Source organism: Rhinopithecus bieti, unplaced genomic scaffold (assembly GCF_001698545.2).
Source record: "Rhinopithecus bieti isolate Rb0 unplaced genomic scaffold, ASM169854v2 scaffold_27321, whole genome shotgun sequence".
NCBI classification, from domain to species: domain Eukaryota; kingdom Metazoa; phylum Chordata; class Mammalia; order Primates; family Cercopithecidae; genus Rhinopithecus; species Rhinopithecus bieti.
Genome location: NW_016812353.1, coordinates 199,548 through 220,210, shown reverse-complemented (window position 1 = coordinate 220,210; position 20,663 = coordinate 199,548). Strand labels below are relative to the sequence as shown.

Sequence of the window (20,663 nt, the reverse complement as noted above, 5' to 3'; positions counted from 1 at the left end):
AATCATGTGGTTTTTGTCGTTGGTTCTGTTTATGTGATGGATTATGTTTATTGATTTGTGTATGTTGAACCAGTCTTGCATCCCAGGGATGAAGTCGACTTGAACATGGTGGATAAGCTTTTTGCTTCTGGATTCAGTTTGCCAGTATTTTGTTGAGGATTTTCACATCAATGTTCATCAGGGATATTGGCCTGAAAATTTCTTTTTTTATTGTGTCTCTGCCAGGTTTTGGAATCAGGATGATGCTGGCCTCATAAAATGAGTTAGCAGGGAGTCCCTCTTTTTCTATTGTTTATAATAGTTTCAGAAGGAATGGTACCAGCTCCTCTTTGTACCTCTGGTAGAATCTGGCTGTGAATCCATCCGGTACTGGGCTTTTTTTGGTTGGTAGACTATTAATTACTGCCTCACTTTCAGAACTTGTTATTGGTCTATTCAGGGATTCAACTTCTTCCTGGTTTAGTCTTGGGAGGGTGTATGTGTCCAGAAATTTATCCATTTCTTCTAGATTTTCTAGCTTATTTGCATAGAGTTGTTTATAGCATTCTCTGATAGTAGTTTGTATTTCTGTGGGATCAGTGCTGATATCCTCTTTATCATTTTTTATTGTGTCTATTTGATTCTTCTCTCTCTTCTTCTTTGTTAGTCTGGCTAGCAGTCTATATATTTTGTGAATCTTTTCAAAACACCAGCTCCTGGATTCATTGATTTTTTAAAGGGTTTTTCGTGTCTCTATCTCCTTCAGTTCTGCTCTGATCTTAGTTATCTCTTGTCTTCTGCCAGCTTTTGAATTTGTTTGCCCTCGCTTCTCTAGTTCTTTGAATTGTGATGTTAGGGTGTCGATTTTAGATCTTTCCCGCTTTCTCCTGCAGGCATTTTAGTGCTATACATTTCCCTCTGAAGACTGCTTTAGCTGTGTCCCAGAGATTCTGGCAAGTTGTGTCTTTGTTTTCATTGGTTTCAAATAACTTATTTATTTCTGCCTTAATTTCGTTATTTACCCAGCAGTCATTCAGGAGCAGGCTGTTCAGTTTCCATGTAGTTGTGCAGTTTTGAGTAAGTTTCTTAATCCTGAGTTCTAATTTGATTGCACTGTGGTCTGAGAGAGTGTTTGTGATGATTTCTGTTCTTTTGCATTTCCTGAGGAGTGTTTTACTTCCAATTATGTGGTTGATTTTAGAATAAGTCCTATGTGGTGCTGAGAAGAATGTACATTCTGTTGATTTGGGGTGGAGAGTTCTGTAGATGTCTATTAGGTCCACTTGGTCCAGAGCTGAGTTCAAGTCCTGAATATCCTTGTTAATTTTCTGCCTCATTGATCTGTATAATATTGACAGTGGGGTGTTAAAGTCTCCCACTATGATTGTGTGGGAGTCTAAGTTTCTTTGTAGGTCTCTAAGAACTTGTTTTATGAATCAGGGTGCTTCTGTATTGGGTGCATATATATTTAGGATGGTTAGCTCTTCTTGTTGCATTGATCCCTTTGTCATTATGCAGTGCCCTTCTTTGTCTTTTTTGATCTTTGTTGGTTTAAAGTCTGTTTTATCAGAGACTAGGATTGCAACCCCTGCTTTTTGTTGCTTTCCATTTGCTTGGTAAATATTTCTCCATCCCTTTATTTTGAGCCAATGTGTGTCTTTGCATGTAAGATGGGTCTCCTGAATACAGCACACTGATGGGTCTTAACTCTTTATCCAATTTGCCACTCTGTGTCTTTTAATTGGGGCATTTAGCCCATTCATGTTTAAGGTTAATATTGTTATGTGTGAATGTGATCCTGTTATCATGACACTAGCTGGTCAATTTGCACATTAGTTGATGCAGTTTCTTCATAGCATCGATGGTCTTTACAATTTGGTATGTTTTTGCAGTGGCTAGTATTGGTTTTTCCTTTCCATTTTTAGTGCTTCCTTCAGGAGCTCTTGTAAAACAGGCCTGGTGGTTACAAAATATTTCAGCATTTGCTTGTCTGTAAAGGATTTTATTTCTCCTTCACTTATGAAGCTTAATTTGGCTGGATGTGCAATTCTGGGTTGAAAATTCTTTTAAGAATGTTGAATATTGGCCCCCACTCTCTTCTGGCTTATAGGGCTTCTGCAGAGAGATCTGCTGTTAGTCTGATGGGCTTCCCTTTGTAGGTAACCTGACCTTTCTCTCTGGCTGCCCTTAACATTTTTTCCTTCATTTCAACCTTGGTGAATCAGATGAGTATATGTCTTGGAGTTGCCCTTCTTGAAGAGTATCTTAGTGGTGTTCTCTGTATTTCCTGAATTTGAATGTTGGCTTGTCTTGCTAAGTTGGGGAAGTTCTACTGGAAAATATCCTGAAATGTGTTTTCCAACTTGGTTCCATTCTCCCCATCACTTTCATGTATACCCATCAATCGTAGGTATGATCTTTTCACACAGTCCCATATTTCTTGGAGGCTTTATTTGTTCCTTTTCATTCTTTTTTCTTTTCCTAATCTTGTCTTCATGCCTTATTGTGTTTTCTTTTCCTAATCTTGTCTTCATGCTGTATTGTAAGTTGATCTCCAATCTCTGATATCTTTTCTCCTGCTTGATTGATTCGAGTACTGATACATGTGTATGCTTCATGAAGTTCTTGTGCTGTGTTTTTCAGCTTCATCGGGTCATTTATGCTTCTCTCTGAACTGGTTATTCTAGTTAGCAGTTCCTGTAATTTTTTATCAAGGTTCTTAGCATCCTTGCATTGGGTTAGAACATGCTCCTTCAGCTTGCAGGAGTTTGTTTATTACCCACCTTCTGAAGCTTACTTCTGTCAATTTGTCAATCTCATTCTCTGTCCAGTTTTGTGCCCTTGCTGGAGAGGAGTTGCAATCATTTGGAGAAGAGGCATTCTGGTTTTTGGAATTTTCAGCATTTTTGCACAGGTTTTCCTCATCTTTGTGGATTTATCTATCTTTGATCTTTGAGCTGATGACCTTTGGATGGGGTTTTGTGTGGGGTCCTTTTGTTGATGTTGATGTTTTTGCTTTCTGTTTGTTAGTTTTTCTTCTAACAGGTCCCTCTTCAGCAGGTCTGCTACAGTTTGCTAGAAGTCCACTCCAAATCCTGTTTGCCTGGGTATCACCAGTGCAGGATGCAGAACAGCAAAGATTGTTGCCTGCTCCTTCCTCTGGAAGTTTCATCCCAGAGGGGCACCAGCCTGATGCCAGCCAGCGCTCTCCTATATGAGGTGTCTGTTGACCCCTGTTGGGAGGTCTTTCCCAGTCAGGAGGTATGGGGGTCAGGGACCAACTTGAGAAGGCAGTCTGTCCCTTAGCAGAGTGTGCTGGGAGAATCCTCCTAGTTAGGATCAGCTGCTCTCTTCAGAGCTGGCAGGCAGGTAAGTTTAAGTCTGCTGAAGCAGCACTCACAGTTGCCCGGTTCCCCAGGTGCTCTGTCCCGAGGAGATGGGAGTTTTATCTGTAAGCCCCTGACTGGGGCTCCTTTCTTTCAGAGACGCCCTGCCCAGTGAAGAGGAATCTAGAGAAGCAATCTGGCCACAGCCACTTTGCCGCGCTGTGGTAGATTACACCCAGTCCAAACCTCCTGGCCCCCTTGGCACTGTCAGAGGAAAACCGCCTACTCAAGCCTCAGTAATGGGGGACACTCCTCCCCCTACAAGCTCGATCATCCCAGGTCGACTTCAGAATGCTGTGCTGGCAGCGAGAATTTCAAGCCAGTGGTTCTTAGCTTGCTGGGCTCCATGGGAGTGGGACACCCTGAGTGAGCCCACTCGGCTCCCTGGCATCAGCCTCCTTTCTAGGGGAGTGAATGCTTCTGTCTTGCTGGGGTTCCAGGTGCCACTAGGGTACGAAAAAAACTCCTGAAGCTAGCTCAGTGTCTGCCCAAACTGCCGCCCAGTTTTGTGCTTGAAACCTGGAGCCCTGGTGGTATAGGCTTGTGAGGGAATCTCCCGATCTGTGGATTGCAAAAACCATGGGAAAAGCATAGTATCCAGGCTGGGTAGCATAGTACCTCACTGCTTCCCTTGGCTGGGGGAGGGAAGTCTCCTGGCTCCTTGTATGTCCAGAGTGAGGTGACGCCCCACCCTGTTTCTGCTCACCCTCTGTGGGCTGCACCCCCTGCCTAACCAGTAGTCCCAATGCGATGAACTGGGTACCTCAGCTGGAAATGCAGAAATCACCCACCTTCTGCACTGATCTCGCTGGGAGCTGCAGACTGCAGCTGTCCTTATTCGGCCATCTTGCCAGATCTCATATTTTCATTTCAAATTTCCATTTGGTCATGAGGGAGGATGACTTCCTAATAAGGACTGTAGTTCCCTACAAGTAGGTCCTTTAGAAGCCCTTCCTGACAACCTAGAAATGCTTTTTTCTTATAAAGTACAGTATGATCCCTCTTCTATGTGCTCACTTTGGAAAGATATTATACCAGAAAGCAGATGAGTAAGTTATTCTAAAATTCATGTATAATCATAGAAAATATAAGGAAATACCTTATATTTAAATATATTTAAATACATTAACATGTTAATTGTACATATCTCTGGGAAATAAGATTACATGTGATTTTTTGTTTTCTAATTTCACTGCCACTTATAAAAAACACGCATTACCTTCATAATCAGAAAAAGGCCCCCACAATTATTATAAACATATTGGGTTACATTCATTCATAGTAGGTTTGCAAATATCAGTAAGCAAACCCATGTTCGTTTTTACTAATTTGAGTTACAACCAAACAAAAAAGCAAATAGCTTTCAAAATTACTACTACCTAGCATACTTTTCAGCATCAAATTGAGGGCAGGGATACTGATAATTGTTAAAATCTATAAAATCTCCTAAAAGATGAGAATAAGTTAGGGTAGACTAAGTTAGCCCTATTATTTCAGTCTCTCTCTCTTTTTTTTTTTTTTTGAGATGGAGTTTCACTCAATCTCAGCTCGCTGCATCCTCCGCCTCCCAGGTTCAAGCAATTCTCCTGCCTCAGCTTCCTGAGTAGCTGGAATCAGAGGCGCCCGCCAACATGCCCAGCTAATTTTTGTATTTTTAGTAGAGACAGCGTTTCACCATGTTGGCCAGGCTGGTCTTGAACTCCTGAACTCAAGTGATCTGCCCACCTTGGCCTTCAAAAGTGCTGGGATTACAGGTCTGAGCCACCGTGCCCCACCTGCATTCTGTTTTGAGGTGGATAGAATGGCCGAGTCAGACTGTCACCAGTATAAAGTATAAAGCATTTTCTGGAAGTAAAGCATGATAAAACTATAAATGGTTTCATTATAATTATCTCCTTAAGGAACAGAGAACTCTTTCCAAAACAGTAAAAACCCATATGCTGGTTGGGTTTTTTCTCACTTGATAAGATTGGCATTAGATTGTGTCTTGGAGGTAATTCACTTTCGTTTGCACGGTACCTGGTTTTGTTGCGTTCAGGAGGATCAACATCAGAACATGCCTCTACATTATAAATAAATACCAGTAGAAAATAACATTTTAAGGCAGAATCCTATCTTTTAGATTGTCAAATACTCTTTCTTCTTTCCTTTCTTTCCTCCAGGAGGGTCATTTTAAATTTGGGAAGTCTAATTGCCATCTTTCTAACACATAACAACGATTCTGAGCCTCACTTTTTCTCCTTTTCTGAATGCAGCACACATCAGTTTCTGGTAGCTTAGATCCATCAAAATGAGCAGCCTCTCCAAAAGCAAAGCCAAGCCCAGGAGTGGCTTGAAAAGAATCAGCTACATCAAACCATAAACAACCCAAAGGAATAACTTTGGTCTAGGCACCATGCTCTGGATCATAAAATGAGCCAGGAGACCAAAAGAAAGAGGGGTGAATTTTATACAAAGTGCAAGTTTACTGCAGTCTGGCACCTGGTTATTAGCAGGATAATGCCCATCCCCACACCTCCCCAGGAAGGCTGTGCTGAAGTTTCAAAAAGTAGAAAGAGAAGGCTGCTGTGAGAAGGAAAAATTCTCAAGGTTTTTTGTTTTGTTTTGTTTTGTTTTGTTTTGTTTTAATGTAGTCAACAATCTCAATGTGGTCCCCAAATTCTTGGCAGCTGTTTCACTTTCTCATGTACTTCATTCACCAGACCCCGGCTTTGAGACCAACACCAGTAAGAGCTGCAGGTCAATTATTAAGCCCTTCACACTGATCATGAAGACACCAAAAAATGGATAAACTTGCCATTCCTCACTCTTGTTTCTCAGGCTCACACTCAAAGCCTAGGTTTTTGGAAGTCCACATATTTCGGGAGTATAAAGTTTGGGCAAAAGTTTTTTGGTCGAGTCCACATTCACACGAAGGCGTGTGACGCGTTTCTTCCCATGTGTCCTCCTTGTCTATTATTCACATTTTAATGAGTCATTAGAAAGGTAAGTTTTGAAATGTTGTTTCTGTCATTGCCGAGTTGTTATCTCAGCCAACACAATGTGGAGCAAAGACAAGCTATCCCCATCAAGCCTGCCTGAATGTCTGATACTCAGAAAAGTGAACACTAAAACGCTGGTGGGGGTGGTGTTTGCGGTCACTGAGTTTTGGAGCAGTTGATTATACAGCAGTAGATAACTGAAACAGTCCCCTACAGATAGTATCTGCCCGTCCTAAGAACTTACTGACCCAACACCTGATAGACAGATTTTTCCACTTAATGCACACTTCCTTTGTTTCACTAAATGCCAAACAAGGATTTTCCATTATACGCCTTTCTGGGTTTTCATTCCTCACCTTTCAAGTCTTCTAAGCTCTTCACTCAAGAGGCTCTGCAGCTCTAGCTTTTCCAGAATAAGTTCACACTGTCTCTGATACTGCTCTCCAGGGTTTTCAGGAAAGGAAGTGTGGAGGGCATTCACACCTCCTAGCAGCGCACCTCCCTGAAGGGATGAGAAAATACCAGGAGAGTCACCAGGCCAGCCTGCAGAGCAGTAAGTACACTCTAGGGACCAGCAATCCCCGGGGGCGAAGACCGCCCTTTACACCCCTATGTTGGGTATGAAAATCACCTGGGGGACTTTTTCAACTTTCTATAGTTCACTCCCCCAGTTCTTGGTGGCAATCATCACTCTAGGAAGCTATACTGTCACTGGTGGGCTATGAACCTCCCTTGGGTGTGTTGAGGAAAAAAAAAGGATCGAGGCCCACTACTTTACATCAATGGGCAAAAGCAACACCACCCATGCAGCAGACGTCTCCAGGACACAGTTTCCTCTTCGTTTAAATGGTTACCTTTGGATCTATTTCCAGGAATCACTAGGTCTAGAATATGATCATTTTAATAACTTTTGATATGTTAATAAAGTGTCCTTTTTTTTAAAAAAACGAAAGTTTGTAATTAGGATAAAAATTAGGTACACAAAATATCCTTACCTGCATTGAGGACTCCATGACTGACACCACCGTAATAGCATCTTCCAAAGTCACAGTATCACGAAACATCAGGCGAGCATGAGCTAAGAAAACAAAGCACAGTTGTTTTTCAGGAATATCTGAGGTGAGAAATGTAATTCTCTAATCTCTCCCTCCACGCCATTTGTATTTTATGAATGAGCTATTAATAACAAAATAATTTTACTAGAACAAGCACAGAAGTCAACATTCACCTAGCTTTAAGGTTGTTTCTATAAAGAGCCTAATCCTTCTCTGCAGCCCACACAATGCTGTATATTTATGTGAAAAAGTACTCTGGGCTCTAGCAAAGGGGCTATATAAACATAGATTTAATATCCAGCAACTTTAGTCTCCACTTTCTAGTCTTTTATAAAACTACACAAAATTAAAACTCATTTTTCATATCTGGCACTCCTCTTTATGATCTATGAGCTTTTCAAAGCTACCAAAGAAGCAATTCTAAATTCTGAATATTTCTTGCCCTCATATTAGCTATAAATCCTTGAAAAAAGAAAGTCCATTTGTTTTACAGTACTTTTTATTAAGCTTGTATTATTTTATTTTATTGTTCAGTTCATGTGAATTCTTTTTTTATATTTAAACAAAAGCTAAAATGTAAAAGCCAATGTTAGAAGAAAAGAATTAAGATACATGTTAGCTACATGTATATATGTAATGGGGCAGGCCATGGCATTGTCAAGTTGATTGTTATAATGACAGGGGTGGACTGCAACTGGCAATTACTGAGCAAGAACCAGTGATGCTACATGGGAAACAATTCCAAACAAGAAACTGTCCCACTCAAAATGCTAACAGAGCTGCCACTGAGAAACAAAATATCAAAAACAAGGCTTTCTAAGTGAGTGGTATATTAAGTTCTAGGAGGTCCTGAGAAGCACAAAGATGCCTCTTTCATAATGACACCACATTCCAGTCAATACTCATCATCTGTCCTCAGATGAGCAGAGATCTCCTGGCTCAAAGCCTTTGTTTTTAAGTGACTATGAGCACCTTAGAGTGGGGGTTATTCTCATTCATCTTTGAATCCACGGTGCCAAGCCCCTTGCCTTGCACAGAAGCAGCATTCAATACAAGCATCATTTGTTGAATGAAATAGACCTTCTGCTAATCGTATCAAGCTTTCCAGCAGGCGAATGGTGGTCCGGGCAGCGTTCCGGGAATCACTCTGCCTTTGCATCTGGTAGTACCGAAGAAGAACTTGATTGCTCACATCAGACAGTGTGGGCTGCAGATTCCTTATGAGGCAGAAATAGGTTTTCATCTTTTCCATGCTCCAGAGCTTCTCTGATTTGCTTGGGTAACCTGTATATATCAGGTGTTGGGTCAGTAGTTCTTAGGACAGGCAAACAGGCAAACATATCATTTTAAGGATTTTTATAAAGTTCTGGTACTTATTTATCAAAAGATAACCTTCATGTTTTGTGGTTATTGAAATCTACACTTGTCTGCATAGCATACAATTTTAGAAAAAAAGTCTTATGATCTAAGCTTAATAAAGGTAAGCTTCCTACCTTTATTAAAAATTATTCAGAATAATTCTGTTCTGCTCAGTAATCAATAATATTCGAGTAAACCTATTCTTTTTTTTTTTTTTTTTTTTGAGATGAAGTCTTGCTCTGTCGCCCAGGCTGGAGTACAGTGGTGCGATCTCTGTTCACTGCAACCTCTACCTCCTGGGATCAAGCAATTCTCCTGCCTCAGCCTCCACAGTAGCTGGGATTACAGGTGTGTACCACCATGCCCAGCTAAGTTTTGTATTTTAGTAGAGACAGGGTCTCACCATGTTGGCTAGGCTGGTCTTGAACTCCTGACCTCATGTGATCCACCTGTCTCAGCCTCCCAAAGTGCTGGGATTACAGGCGTAAGCCACCATGCCCGGCCTCAGAAAATCTAATTTAAAGAGAACCCTACATTTAGACATTTGTTTCATAATTCATTCTGGTTTTCTTTACGTACAAGAGGCGAGTGGTAATTCCGTATCATAAGGTTGCCCCCTTTCATCATAAGGGACATATTTACAAACAACTTTATTCTCATTAGTGGCAGGTAGAGAAAGGCCCTTTTCCTTCAACTCAGTATTCTGAGGCCCTGTAGGTGGCTCCTTTCACTGCTTTCTGTCTAAGCTTTTCTCTATTGCCTGGTACTACACAGCCTACCTTGGGTATTTATTTAATTTTCTTGAAAGGGAATTTCTTTTAGTTACAGCTAATCTCTCTTTGTTACTTTGAATGCTTTGTCTGTCTTCACATACCTTTATTTTCCAAGATAAAGGAGGAAATGATACGATCCCAGTCTTCATTCTTGGTATCAAGCAAAATCAGGATCAGGTCAAATCGACTTAAGAGTGGGCTGCCGAGAGCAATGTTCACAGACACGGACTCCTGGGGGTCGTACTGGCCTTTGGGGTTCGTTGCTGCCAGGATGGTGGTCCTTGTGTTCAGCTTGCACACGAGGCTGCCAAGAGAGACAGTACAATGCACTGACTGTGAGGTTCAGATAAAATGCAAGATTACAGCTGTTAATAAAATGGGGCTGCTCTTGCACCTTGAAAATCTACGAACTCCTATGAAAGAAAATGTTGAATGACAGGAGATAGCACAAACATCAACTTCCAACAAAGTATACTGAAACTATTCTTAAATAGTTAAAGAGAAGTTAACTGTTCAATAAACACTTTTCATGCCCCTGCTATGAGCAGACCCCTACTAAGAAGTATCCAAAATTAAACCAAACTCTTCTTAAGGGCCTTGCAATTTACTAGCTATAATGTAATACAAGGCAGAATATGGTTAAGTTCTAAAAGAATAAAGTTCCCAGGGGAAATAGGGATGATGTGTATTCATCTATGTGGATAGAAAAGATGAACAGAGAAGCACTGTGAAGCAGCTTTTGAACTGAGCCTTTCAAGACATCTGGACATTTTCAGGTGGAGAAAGACATGCATTTGCAGAGGGGGTGATGGTAGAGTGAGGATGACTCTGGAGAATAGTGACTGGTTGAAGCAAAAACTTTCTGTGTATTCACTCATTTTGTTTTGATTTTTCTAAACATGAAAGAAACAAAAAAGAGAGAAAGAAAGAGGGAGGGAAAGGAAATCAGAAAATATAAGGATTGATTTGGCATTGAGGTTATGAGGAGCCATTGTGAAGGGAAGTCTGATGAGGACTGGGTTGGTGGGTGGGTTGGACAGGGTAGGACTGTGGACAGGAGGCAGGGTAGGGCTCTAGTATCATGGTCCAGTAGAGGGGCAAGGTAGTCCTAAATGGAGCATGGCAGGATAGGGATGGATGTGACATAACTTAGATAATGTTTTTAAACTAATTAATGATGGGTTAGTTCTCAAAATAATGTGACGTATTCACTGGCAATAACAAATGTAAAAATTGGAATCTGTAAATTTGTATGCTCTGCACTTGATGCCCATTTTTAGTTATTGTGGGATGTCTGCCTCCCAAGTCACAGCCCTATGACATCAGCCACATGTGTTACACTTGTTAATCCCTGATCTATTTCTAGCTAGCAGTTACTTCATTCCCTGAGGCTGAAAATGTTTGAGAATCTCTATTTGTGGCAAGTGGCACAAGAAGACACTCATTAAATAAGTAAGAGAAAGATAAACAAGGCATTTTTACCAAAAACTAAACTCCCTTTTAAAAAAATTAGTGACAAGGAAAAATTCTGGATGGTCCACATCTTATAATTTATGTGTCAAAACGGCTTTTGTAAAGACAGTTATTTAGAACTTGGAATATAAGTTGCCATAGAACAATGTAATAAGCGGTTCCTAAGAAACCGACAAAAGCACATTTAACCCACACTGAAGTGAGACTATTTGCATTTCTTATTTAAAAATGTCCACAACACTGGCAATGAAACAAAATACAATTGCATATGACATAATTTTATAAAATTATTTTAATGCGAGGTCAAATGAATTGGTCATTCTTCCTCTCTCTGACCAACCAATATTTATAGGCCATTTCCTTTGTGCAAAAAGCTGTACTGAGAACCCAAAAAGGTATATATCTGATCCCTGCCTCCAATTAGTTTACAACAGAACTGCTGGGGAAAGAAGAGGTGGCGCAGAGTGCCTGCCAGATCGTAAGTGTGCAAGGAGTGCTGGTGTCAGTATCAGCATTAGTATCAGCAGGGAGAAACTTCGGTGGGGACACCTGGAAATCTATGGGGGATATAATTGGAAAGTTTTCCAATATATGAGAAGAAAAATGAACAAAGAGAGAAAGAAGGTGGCCAATGATGCCTGAGGTAACTGGGAGAATTAATTTTTCCACTAGAAAAACTTAAGCTTAAGAATCATGCTTGTGGATCGCCTGAGCTCAGGAGTTTGAGATCAGCCTGGCAACATGGTGAAACTCCATCCCTACTAAAAATACAAAAAAATAGCTGGCCTGGTGGTGCACACCTGTGGTTCCAGCTGCTTGGGAGGCTGAGTCGGGAGAATCACTTGAGCCTAGGAGGTGGAGGTTGCAGTGAGCCGAGATTATGCCACTGCACTCACAAAGCAAGAGTCCACCTCAAAAAAAAAAAAAAAAAAAAAGTTGGACAGGGGGACTAACAAAAATTTGTATGCAAAGAAAAAAGGCTGTCTGAGGTGAAGTCAGTAGAAATAGGAGCAAGGAAAATACGGGAGTGGGCAGAGGAAGAGGAGATTATGAGAGATAAGTCAGGCAGATCCCTATAGCAAAGGAGGAGGATGAAGACAGTGCCAGGAGGGACAGGGTGGTCTCTGGGCATTTGAAAGCAGGGAAGACCATATATAAACCTGATGGGTACAGACCTGTGATACAAACATTTTTTAAAAAACTAAATGGGGCTTTAGAAAACAAAGACAAATCCATACATACAGTCTAATCCTAAGTACACTGTGTGTAGTAGTGGCTCACTAAATAACTACTGAATGAATGAATTCATAGAGTGTAAGGTAACTCATCTTTCTATCCCATATGAACTCTACGTTCTTCCACAATATTAATAAAAATAACTATATTTTTAATATCAAGCAAGCACTGCATTAGGTTTACACAGATCATCCCTAATCATAGCAACCTGAAGCATAGGTGCTATTATCACAAACTTAGAAATAAGGAAACTAGAAGTTCAGAAATATTAACTTCCCCAAGGTTACACTGAGAGTAGCAGAGCTGAGATTCAAACCTAAATCTGCCGGGCTCCAAAATCAATGCAATTTGACTTCCAGACTGCCGATTCTCCCTGGGATTTTGGACATCAATTTATTTGCCTTACTTTATATTTTATTTTCTCTAAGAGACATGGTCTCACTCTGTTCCCCAGGCTGTAGGGCAGTGGAGCAATTACAGCTCACTACAACCTCAAACTCCTGGGCTCAAGTGATCCTCCCGTCTCTACCTCCCAAGTAGCTAGGACTACAGGTGTATATCACCATGCCCAGCTGATTTTCAGAAAATTTTTTGTGGAGATGGAATCTTGCTCTGTTGCCCAGGCTGGTCTTGAACTCCTGGCCCCAAGAATCTTCCCGCCTTGTTCTCCCAAAGTGCTGGGATTACAAGTGTGAGCCACCGTGACCAGCCTGTTTTTGTACTACTAAATTTGGTCTTCCTTGATTGTGATTTATTGTTATAATCCTCACATTGCCTGGTACATAGTAAATGCTTAATAAATGTACATAATTTAAATGATAAACAAAAATAAATGTTTACTTAGTTTAGTATTTCAGAAATTCAGAATTATTTTACATTCACAGGCTGTGTCATAAAAGGATGCTGATACATATTTCTTTTGTATTAAACTTCAAGAAGTAAAAACATTCCAGTTGCTGAAAAAGCTATTTTTACATTTATTTAATCCACACACTTAAACGTCCTAACAACATAGTAGTAACTGTTCTACTAATAGCTTGTGTAACCTAACATTCTAAAGTTAAGTTACACAAGTTATTTTTACCAGTAAAGATCCTCAAGAAAGTGCCTTTGTTTTTCCGAGGGTCTCCCATTACTCCCTTTCTGGGATGATCCTCATCTTTACTTATGGCTTTGATCACCACCTATATGCTGGTACTTCCAAATTTATCTCCAGCCTGTGGCACCGGGCACTATATGTTCACCAAACCTTGTTTTCCTCCTGGGAATAGAGCAAGATTGTATTTCCTATTCCCATTACAGTTAAGTAGGGCTATGATATCAAGTCTGGACAATGAAGTAAAGATAGAAGAACATAAACCACTTTTAGGTCTGGCCCCTAAAAGCCTTCCTGTGCAATCTTTCTCTCTCTCTTTACCAGTGGAGTACAGAAGAGGATAAGGCCCTGGAGTCAGAGAGCCACATGAGAGAAGGAGCTTGGGCCTGGAATGATTGTTGGAGCACAGTGTACCACCCTCAATCCACATCAGACTGACATGAAAAAGAAAAACTTCCTTCTTTGGCAAAGCATTGCAGGCACGCGATGAGCACGGGTAAAAACTGACCAATCTTCAAAGAGAAAAGGAAAGCAATAAAGACATCTCAGAAATTTGAGGTTTTGAAGTGTTAGGGAAAAAAAATTGCTTCTAGATCCCAGACAGTAAGAGGCAAATTGAAAAAAGCTTGAACAAAGGCCCAGTAATTTTTCTCAGTTGTATAAAGTGACTTAGATTGAGCAAGAAATCTGCTTTAGATGGTCGCAAGGTAGCCACTGTTAAGTAATGAAGCCCATGCCTATGTTCTTAGCAGCACTACATACACAACAGCTGAGAGGCGGAGAAAACCCAGGCGTACATGGATGAAGGAACGGATAAGAAAATGTGGTCTATACATACAATGGAAAATTGTTCAGTCTTAAAAAGAAAGAAAATTCGAACACATACTACAACATGGAAGAACCTTAACTACATCATGCTAAGTGAAATAACCCAGTTACGAAAGATAAATACTGTATGTTCCCACTCACGTGTGAAATATCTAGAGTAGTGAAATCTATAGAAACAGAAAGTAGAATGGTGGTTGCTAGGGGCTGGGAGGAGGAGGAAATGGGAGTTTATTTAATGGGTATAGAGTTTCAGTTTGCAAGATGGAAAGAGTCCTGGTGATTGCTTGTACAACGTGACATACTTTTTTTTTATTATTATAGTTTAAGTTCTGGGATATATGTGCAGAACGTGCAGGTTTGTTACATAGGTATACATGTGCCACAGTGGTGTGCTGAACCTATCAACCCATCATCTACATTAGGTATCTCTCCTAATGCTATCCCTCCCCTAGCCCCCACCCATCGACAGGCCCCAGTGTGTGATGTTCCCCTCCCTGTGTCCATGTGTTCTCACTGTTCAACTCCCACTTATAAGTGAGAACATGCAGTGTTTGGTTTTCTGTTCCTGTGTTAGTTTGCTGAGAATGACGGTTTCCAGCTTCATCCATGTCCCATTCATCCTTTTATGGCNCCACAGTGGTGTGCTGAACCTATCAACCCATCATCTACATTAGGTATCTCTCCTAATGCTATCCCTCCCCTAGCCCCCACCCATCGACAGGCCCCAGTGTGTGATGTTCCCCTCCCTGTGTCCATGTGTTCTCACTGTTCAACTCCCACTTATAAGTGAGAACATGCAGTGTTTGGTTTTCTGTTCCTGTGTTAGTTTGCTGAGAATGACGGTTTCCAGCTTCATCCATGTCCCATTCATCCTTTTTATGGCTGCATAGTATTCCATGGTGTATATGTGCCACATTTTGTTTATCCAGTCTATCATTGATGGGCATTTGGGTTACTTCCAAGTCTTTGCTATTGTGAACACTTAGATGTGTGCATGTGTCTTTATAGTAAAATGATTTATAATCCTTTGGGTATATACCCAGTAATGGGATTGCTGGGTCAAATGGTATTTCTGGTTGTAGATCCTTGAGGAAAAGATTGTCTTCCACAATGGCTGAACTAATTTACATTCCCACCAACAGTCTAAAACAGTTCCTATTTCTCCACATCCTCTCCAGTATCTGTTTCCTGAGTTTTTAATGATCGCCGTTCTAACTGGTGTGACATAGTGCCTCATTATGGTTTTGATTTGCATTTATCTAATGACCAGTGATGATGAGCTTTTTTTCACATTTGCTGGCCATATAAATGTCTTCATTTGAGAAGTGTCTGTTCATATCCTTCACCCACTTTTTGATGTGGTTGTTTTTTTCTTATAAATTTAAGTTCTTTGTAGATTCTGGATATTAGAACTTTGCAAAAATTTTGTCACATGCTGGAGGTTGCCTGTTCACTCTGATAGTTTCTTTTGCTGTGCAGAAGCTCTTTAGTTTAATTCGATCCCATTTGTCAATTTTGGCTTTTGTTGCCATTGCTTTTGGTGTTTTAGTCATGAAGTCTTTGCCCATCCCTACGTCCTGAATGTTATCACCTAGGTTTTCTTCTAGGGTTTTTATGGTTTTAGGTCTTATGTTTAAGTCTTTAATCCATCTTAAGTTTTGTATAAGGCATAAGAAGAGGTCCAGTATCAGTTTTCTGCATATGGCTAGTCAGTTTTCCCAACACTACAAAAGCAGTCATTTATTACAAAAGGAGTCATTTCCCCATTGCTTGTTTTTGTCAGGTTTGTCAAAGATCAGGTGGTTGTAGATGTGTGGGATTATTTCTGAGGCCTCTGCTCTGTTCCATTGGTCTACATATCTTTTTTGGTACCAGTACCATGCTGTTTTGGTTACTGTAGCCTTGTAGTATAATTTGAAGTCAGGTAGCATGATGCCTCCAGCTTTGTTCTTTTGCTTAGGATTGTCTTGTCTATATGGGCTCTTTTTTGGTTCCATATGAAATTTAAAGTAGTTTTTTCTAATTCTGTGACTTGAAAGTCAATGGTAGCTTGATGGGGATAGAACTGAATCTATAAACTACTTTGGACAGTATGGAAATTTTCACAATATTGATTCTTTCCCATCCATGAGCATGGAATGTTTTTCCGTTTGTTTCTGTCCTTTCTTATTTCCTTGAGCAGTGGCTTGTAGTTCTTGAAGAAATGCTTCACATACCTTGTAAGTTGTATTCCTAGGTATTTTATTCTCTTTGTAGCAATAGTGAATGGGAGTTCACTCATGATTTGGCTCTCTGTTTGTCTGTTATTGGTGTACAGGAATGCTTGTGATTGGTGCACACTAATTTTGTATCCTGAAACTTTGTTACAGTTGCTTATCAGCTTAAGGAGATTTCGGGTGAGATGATGGGGTTTCTAAATATACAATCATGTCATCTGCAAACAGAAACAATTTGACTTTCTCTCTTCCATTTGTACCCTTTATTTCTTTCCCTAGCCTAATTGCTCTGGCCAGAACTTCCAATACTATGTTGAATCGGAGTGGTGAGAGAGGGCATCCTTGTTTGTGCTAGTTTTCAAGGGGAATGCTTCCAGCTTTCGCCCACTATGATATTGGCTGTGGGTTTGTCATAAATAGCTCTTATTATTTTGAGATATGTTCCATCAATACCTAGTTTATTGAGAGTTTTTAGCATGAAGGGGTGTTGAATTTTATCAAAGGCCTTTTCCACATCTATTGGGATAATCACATGGCTTTTGTCATTGGTTCTGTTTAAGTGATAGATTACATTTACTGATTTGTGTATGTTGAAACAGCCTCGCATCCCAGGTATGAAGTCGACTTGATCATGGTGGATAGGCTTTTGAAGTGTTTCCGTATTCGGTCTGCCAGTATTTTATTGAGGATTTTCTCATCAATGTTCGTCAGAGATATTGCTCTGAAATTTTCTTTTCTTGTTGTGTCTCTGCCAGGTTTTGATATCAGGATGATGCTGGCCTCATAAAATGAGTTGGGGGGAGTCCCTCTTTTTCTACTGTAATAGCTTCAGAAAGAATGGTACCAGCTCCTCTTTGTACCTCTGGTAGAATTTGGCTGTGAATCTATCTGGTACTGGATTTTTTTTGGTTGGTAGGCTATTAATTACTGCCTCAATCTCAAAACTTGTTATTGGCCTACTCAGGTATTCAACTTCTTCCTGGTATAGTCTTGGGAGAGTGTATGAGTCTAGGAATTTATCCATTTCTTCTAGATTTTCTAGTTTATTTGCATAGAAGTATTTACAATATTCTCTGATGGTAGTTTGTATTTCTGTGGGATCAGTGGTGATATCCCCTTTATCATTTTTTATTGTGTCTATTTGATTCTTCTCCATTTTATTCTTCATTAGTCTGGCTAGCAGTCTATTTTGTTATCTTTTCAAAAATGAGGTCCTCGATTCATTGATTTTTTGAAGGGTTTTTCATGTCTCTATCTCCTTCAGTTCTGCTCTGATCTTAGTTATTTCTTGTCTTCTGCTAGCTTCTGAATTTGTTTGCTCCTGCTTCTCTAGTTCTTTTCAATTGTGATGTTAGGGTGTTGAATTTAGATCTTCCCCACTTTCTGGTGTGGGCATTTAGTGCTATAAATTTCCCTCTGAAGACTGCTTTAGCTGTGTTCTAGAGATTCTGGTACATTGTATCTTTGTTCTCACTGGTTTCAAAGAACTTATTTGTTACTGCCTTAATTTTGTTATTTACCCAGTAGTCATTCAGTGCTATCTTGCCACCCCCCCCCTTTTTTTTTTTTGACATGGAATCTTGCTCTGTCGCCTACACTGGAGTGCAGTGGTGCAATCTCGGCTCACTGCAACCTCTGCCTCCTGGGTTCAAGCGATTCTCCTGCCTCAGCCTCCTGAGTAGCTTGGGACCACAGGCACACGCTACCACGCCCAGGTGCTTTTGTATTTTTAGTAGAGATGGGGTTTCACCATATTGGCTAGGCTGGTCTCAAACTCCTGACCTTGTGATACGCCCACCTCGGCCTCCCAAAGTGCTGGGATTACAGGCGTGGGCCACCGCGCCCGGCCTATCCTGCCATTTTTAATTTTCAGGTTGTACTTCCTACCTAGGCAAGTTGGTATAATTCAGTAGACATTACATGTATCATGGAAATGTTAATTGTTTTTCCTAAAATGTGTCTTCAACAAATATTGAGGATGTCCTTGATTACTTAAAAATGTAGTAATACCCTCTCTTTGATGAGATGCTATCCTGCTTAAGTTTGAAAAGAACCTTGAAAATAATGAAACATTACCTTTCCCAAATCATGATTTATTTAGCATCCCACAGCCTTAAAGCTCATCATCACATCAAGTTATTTCAAATGACTACACACTGTGAAGTGGCACTGTGCTGTCATTCACTAGGCACAGGCACCAATTTGCACAGTTTAGAAAAAGCAAATTTTAATACTGACACCCTTTCTCCCCCCAAGAGGCAGAGTTTCACTCTGTCGCTGGAGTGCGGTGGTCCAATCATAGCTCACTGTAGCCTCAACCTCCTAGGCTCAAGTGATCCTCCGGCCTCAGACTCCTGAGTATCTGGGTCCACAGGCGTGCATCACTACGCTGTGCTATTTTTAAAATTTTTTGTAGAAATGGGGTCTCATTATGTAGCCCAGGTTGGTCTTGAACTGCGAGCCTCAAGTGATCCTTTGCCTCAGCATCCCAAAGTGTTGGGATTACAAGTGTAAGCCACCACTCCTGAGTCTCCTTTTTTTTTTAAAAAAAAAAACTCATGTTGCATCATTTGCTTCCTGGTTTTGTCTTACTTCCATTTAACTAAGCAGCCAGGACAAAATTTAAGTAATTAAACTCCCCAACTTTAAAAATGTTTCCATATTTAACATAAAGAACAACAAAATTATTGGTCTTCACAAGCATATATTGCTTCAAAAAGACCTATATTTTGGTTACTGGCATAAGTTACATTTAGTAGGCTCTAGACATCCTAAGTGTTTTACCATTTTTTCTATTCTGACTGTAACAAGCTTTTGCAGTGTAGAAATCACACTGGCCTCTCCCAGTTGCTTAAGCATCTGAACAGTAGGGATTATGATATGCCCTTGTAGGTAAGGTATGTGCCACCCATAGGAAAACACTGCATAAAGTTTGACCTCAAAAGAGCAATTTGTGAAATCACCATAGTTAAATGAAACACTTACGTGTGCTTATTTTCAAAAAAAGAACTAACTCTCTGCAGTGCATATAAGTGACACATTTAAGAAAGAAAATCTCCAGCCAGGCACGGTGGCTCACGCCTGTAATCCCAGCAATTTGGGAGGCTGAGGGGGGCAGATCACCTGAGGTCGGGAATTGGAGACCAGCCTGACTAACACAGCGAAACCCCGTCTCTACTGAAAATACAAAATTAGCCAGGTGTGGTGATGCATGCCTGTAGTCCCAGCTACTCAGAAGGCTGAGGCAGGAGAATCACTTGAACCCAGGAGGCGGAGGTTGCAGTGAGCTGAGATTGCACCACTGCACTCAACAAAAGTGAAAGTGGGTCTCAAAAAAAAAAAAAAAAAATCTCTGATAAATTTCCTGTAGCCCTGGAGGCCAGTCAGATATTCTGATCCAGTGGTTTGCACTACTTCTTAAGGGAGATTATAATTCTAATCAAAACTCCTTCACAAATCAGCCAAACGTTAGTCACTTGAGACATGAGAAAAAGAGAAAGAAAGGAAAAGCAGACAGATTCAAGAGTTCCTGAAAATGATGTGGCAAGGTACCAAATGTCTCAAAGGAAAACCTGAAGTGGTTAGAGAGGCAGGGCCCCAGAATATCTAGATGATGATGACTCAGTGAAGGATTCTTATTGTAGGAGGAGAAGTACGTAAGGTTTTTCTTAACAGATTCAGAGTACTTTATTTTGGTAGAATTCATAATTAAAGTGTTCCCTTTGCACAATTAACCCTCTTATCTGCTATTAATTAACTTCACGGCATGCTATAAGTCTCTAGAGACATTTTCTCAAGAGTTTTGCCTTTGGCAGTTAACTGTACACTTTGCATCAGGAAGATTAACTGGCCTCTAATTAGCGGTAATGAACTTAAGATTCTGAAAACTGCTAGCCAAAAAAGTTGGATGAACTACTGTGGAGGCTCATTCCACTTACTCTTAATTGTAGAGTGAGCCAGGGTGAGGGTTATGAAAAATGAACACGAGTTAACATGGAACTTTTAGAGTGTTTTCATTGGTTCCCACCACCAAACAGATGATAGATATACAATTGTAACTAGGGGTACACATAACTGCTGACCCCCAAAAAAGCCAACATGTACTATTCTTGTACCTTTTTGTAAGTGGTATGTCAAAAGCAAAGTTAAAAAATAAAAAAAAACTTTAAAAGGACAACTTAAATGGAAGAAAACAGATCATGTAATTGGGGACAGCTATGATCTTGGCAGAAACTGTAAAGACTACTACAGAGCCGGCCGGGCGCAGTGGCTCAAGCCTGT

General features: G+C 40.4%; 1 protein-coding gene across 3 annotated transcripts in view; it reads right to left on the bottom strand.

Moving 5' to 3' along the window:
- The window catches only part of MCM9 (minichromosome maintenance 9 homologous recombination repair factor), a 124,609-nt gene that overhangs the window by 5,781 nt on the left and 98,165 nt on the right, over window positions 1-20,663 (bottom strand). For all 3 annotated transcript variants that reach the window (XM_017895943.1, XM_017895945.1, XM_017895944.1), the window contains exons 9-12: window positions 9,635-9,837; window positions 8,482-8,685; window positions 7,342-7,424; window positions 6,703-6,848 (exon numbers count right to left, since the gene is read on the bottom strand). In XM_017895943.1, the coding sequence (XP_017751432.1) occupies window positions 6,703-6,848; window positions 7,342-7,424; window positions 8,482-8,685; window positions 9,635-9,837 (636 nt within the window). The remainder of the gene's footprint in view (window positions 1-6,702; window positions 6,849-7,341; window positions 7,425-8,481; window positions 8,686-9,634; window positions 9,838-20,663) is intronic.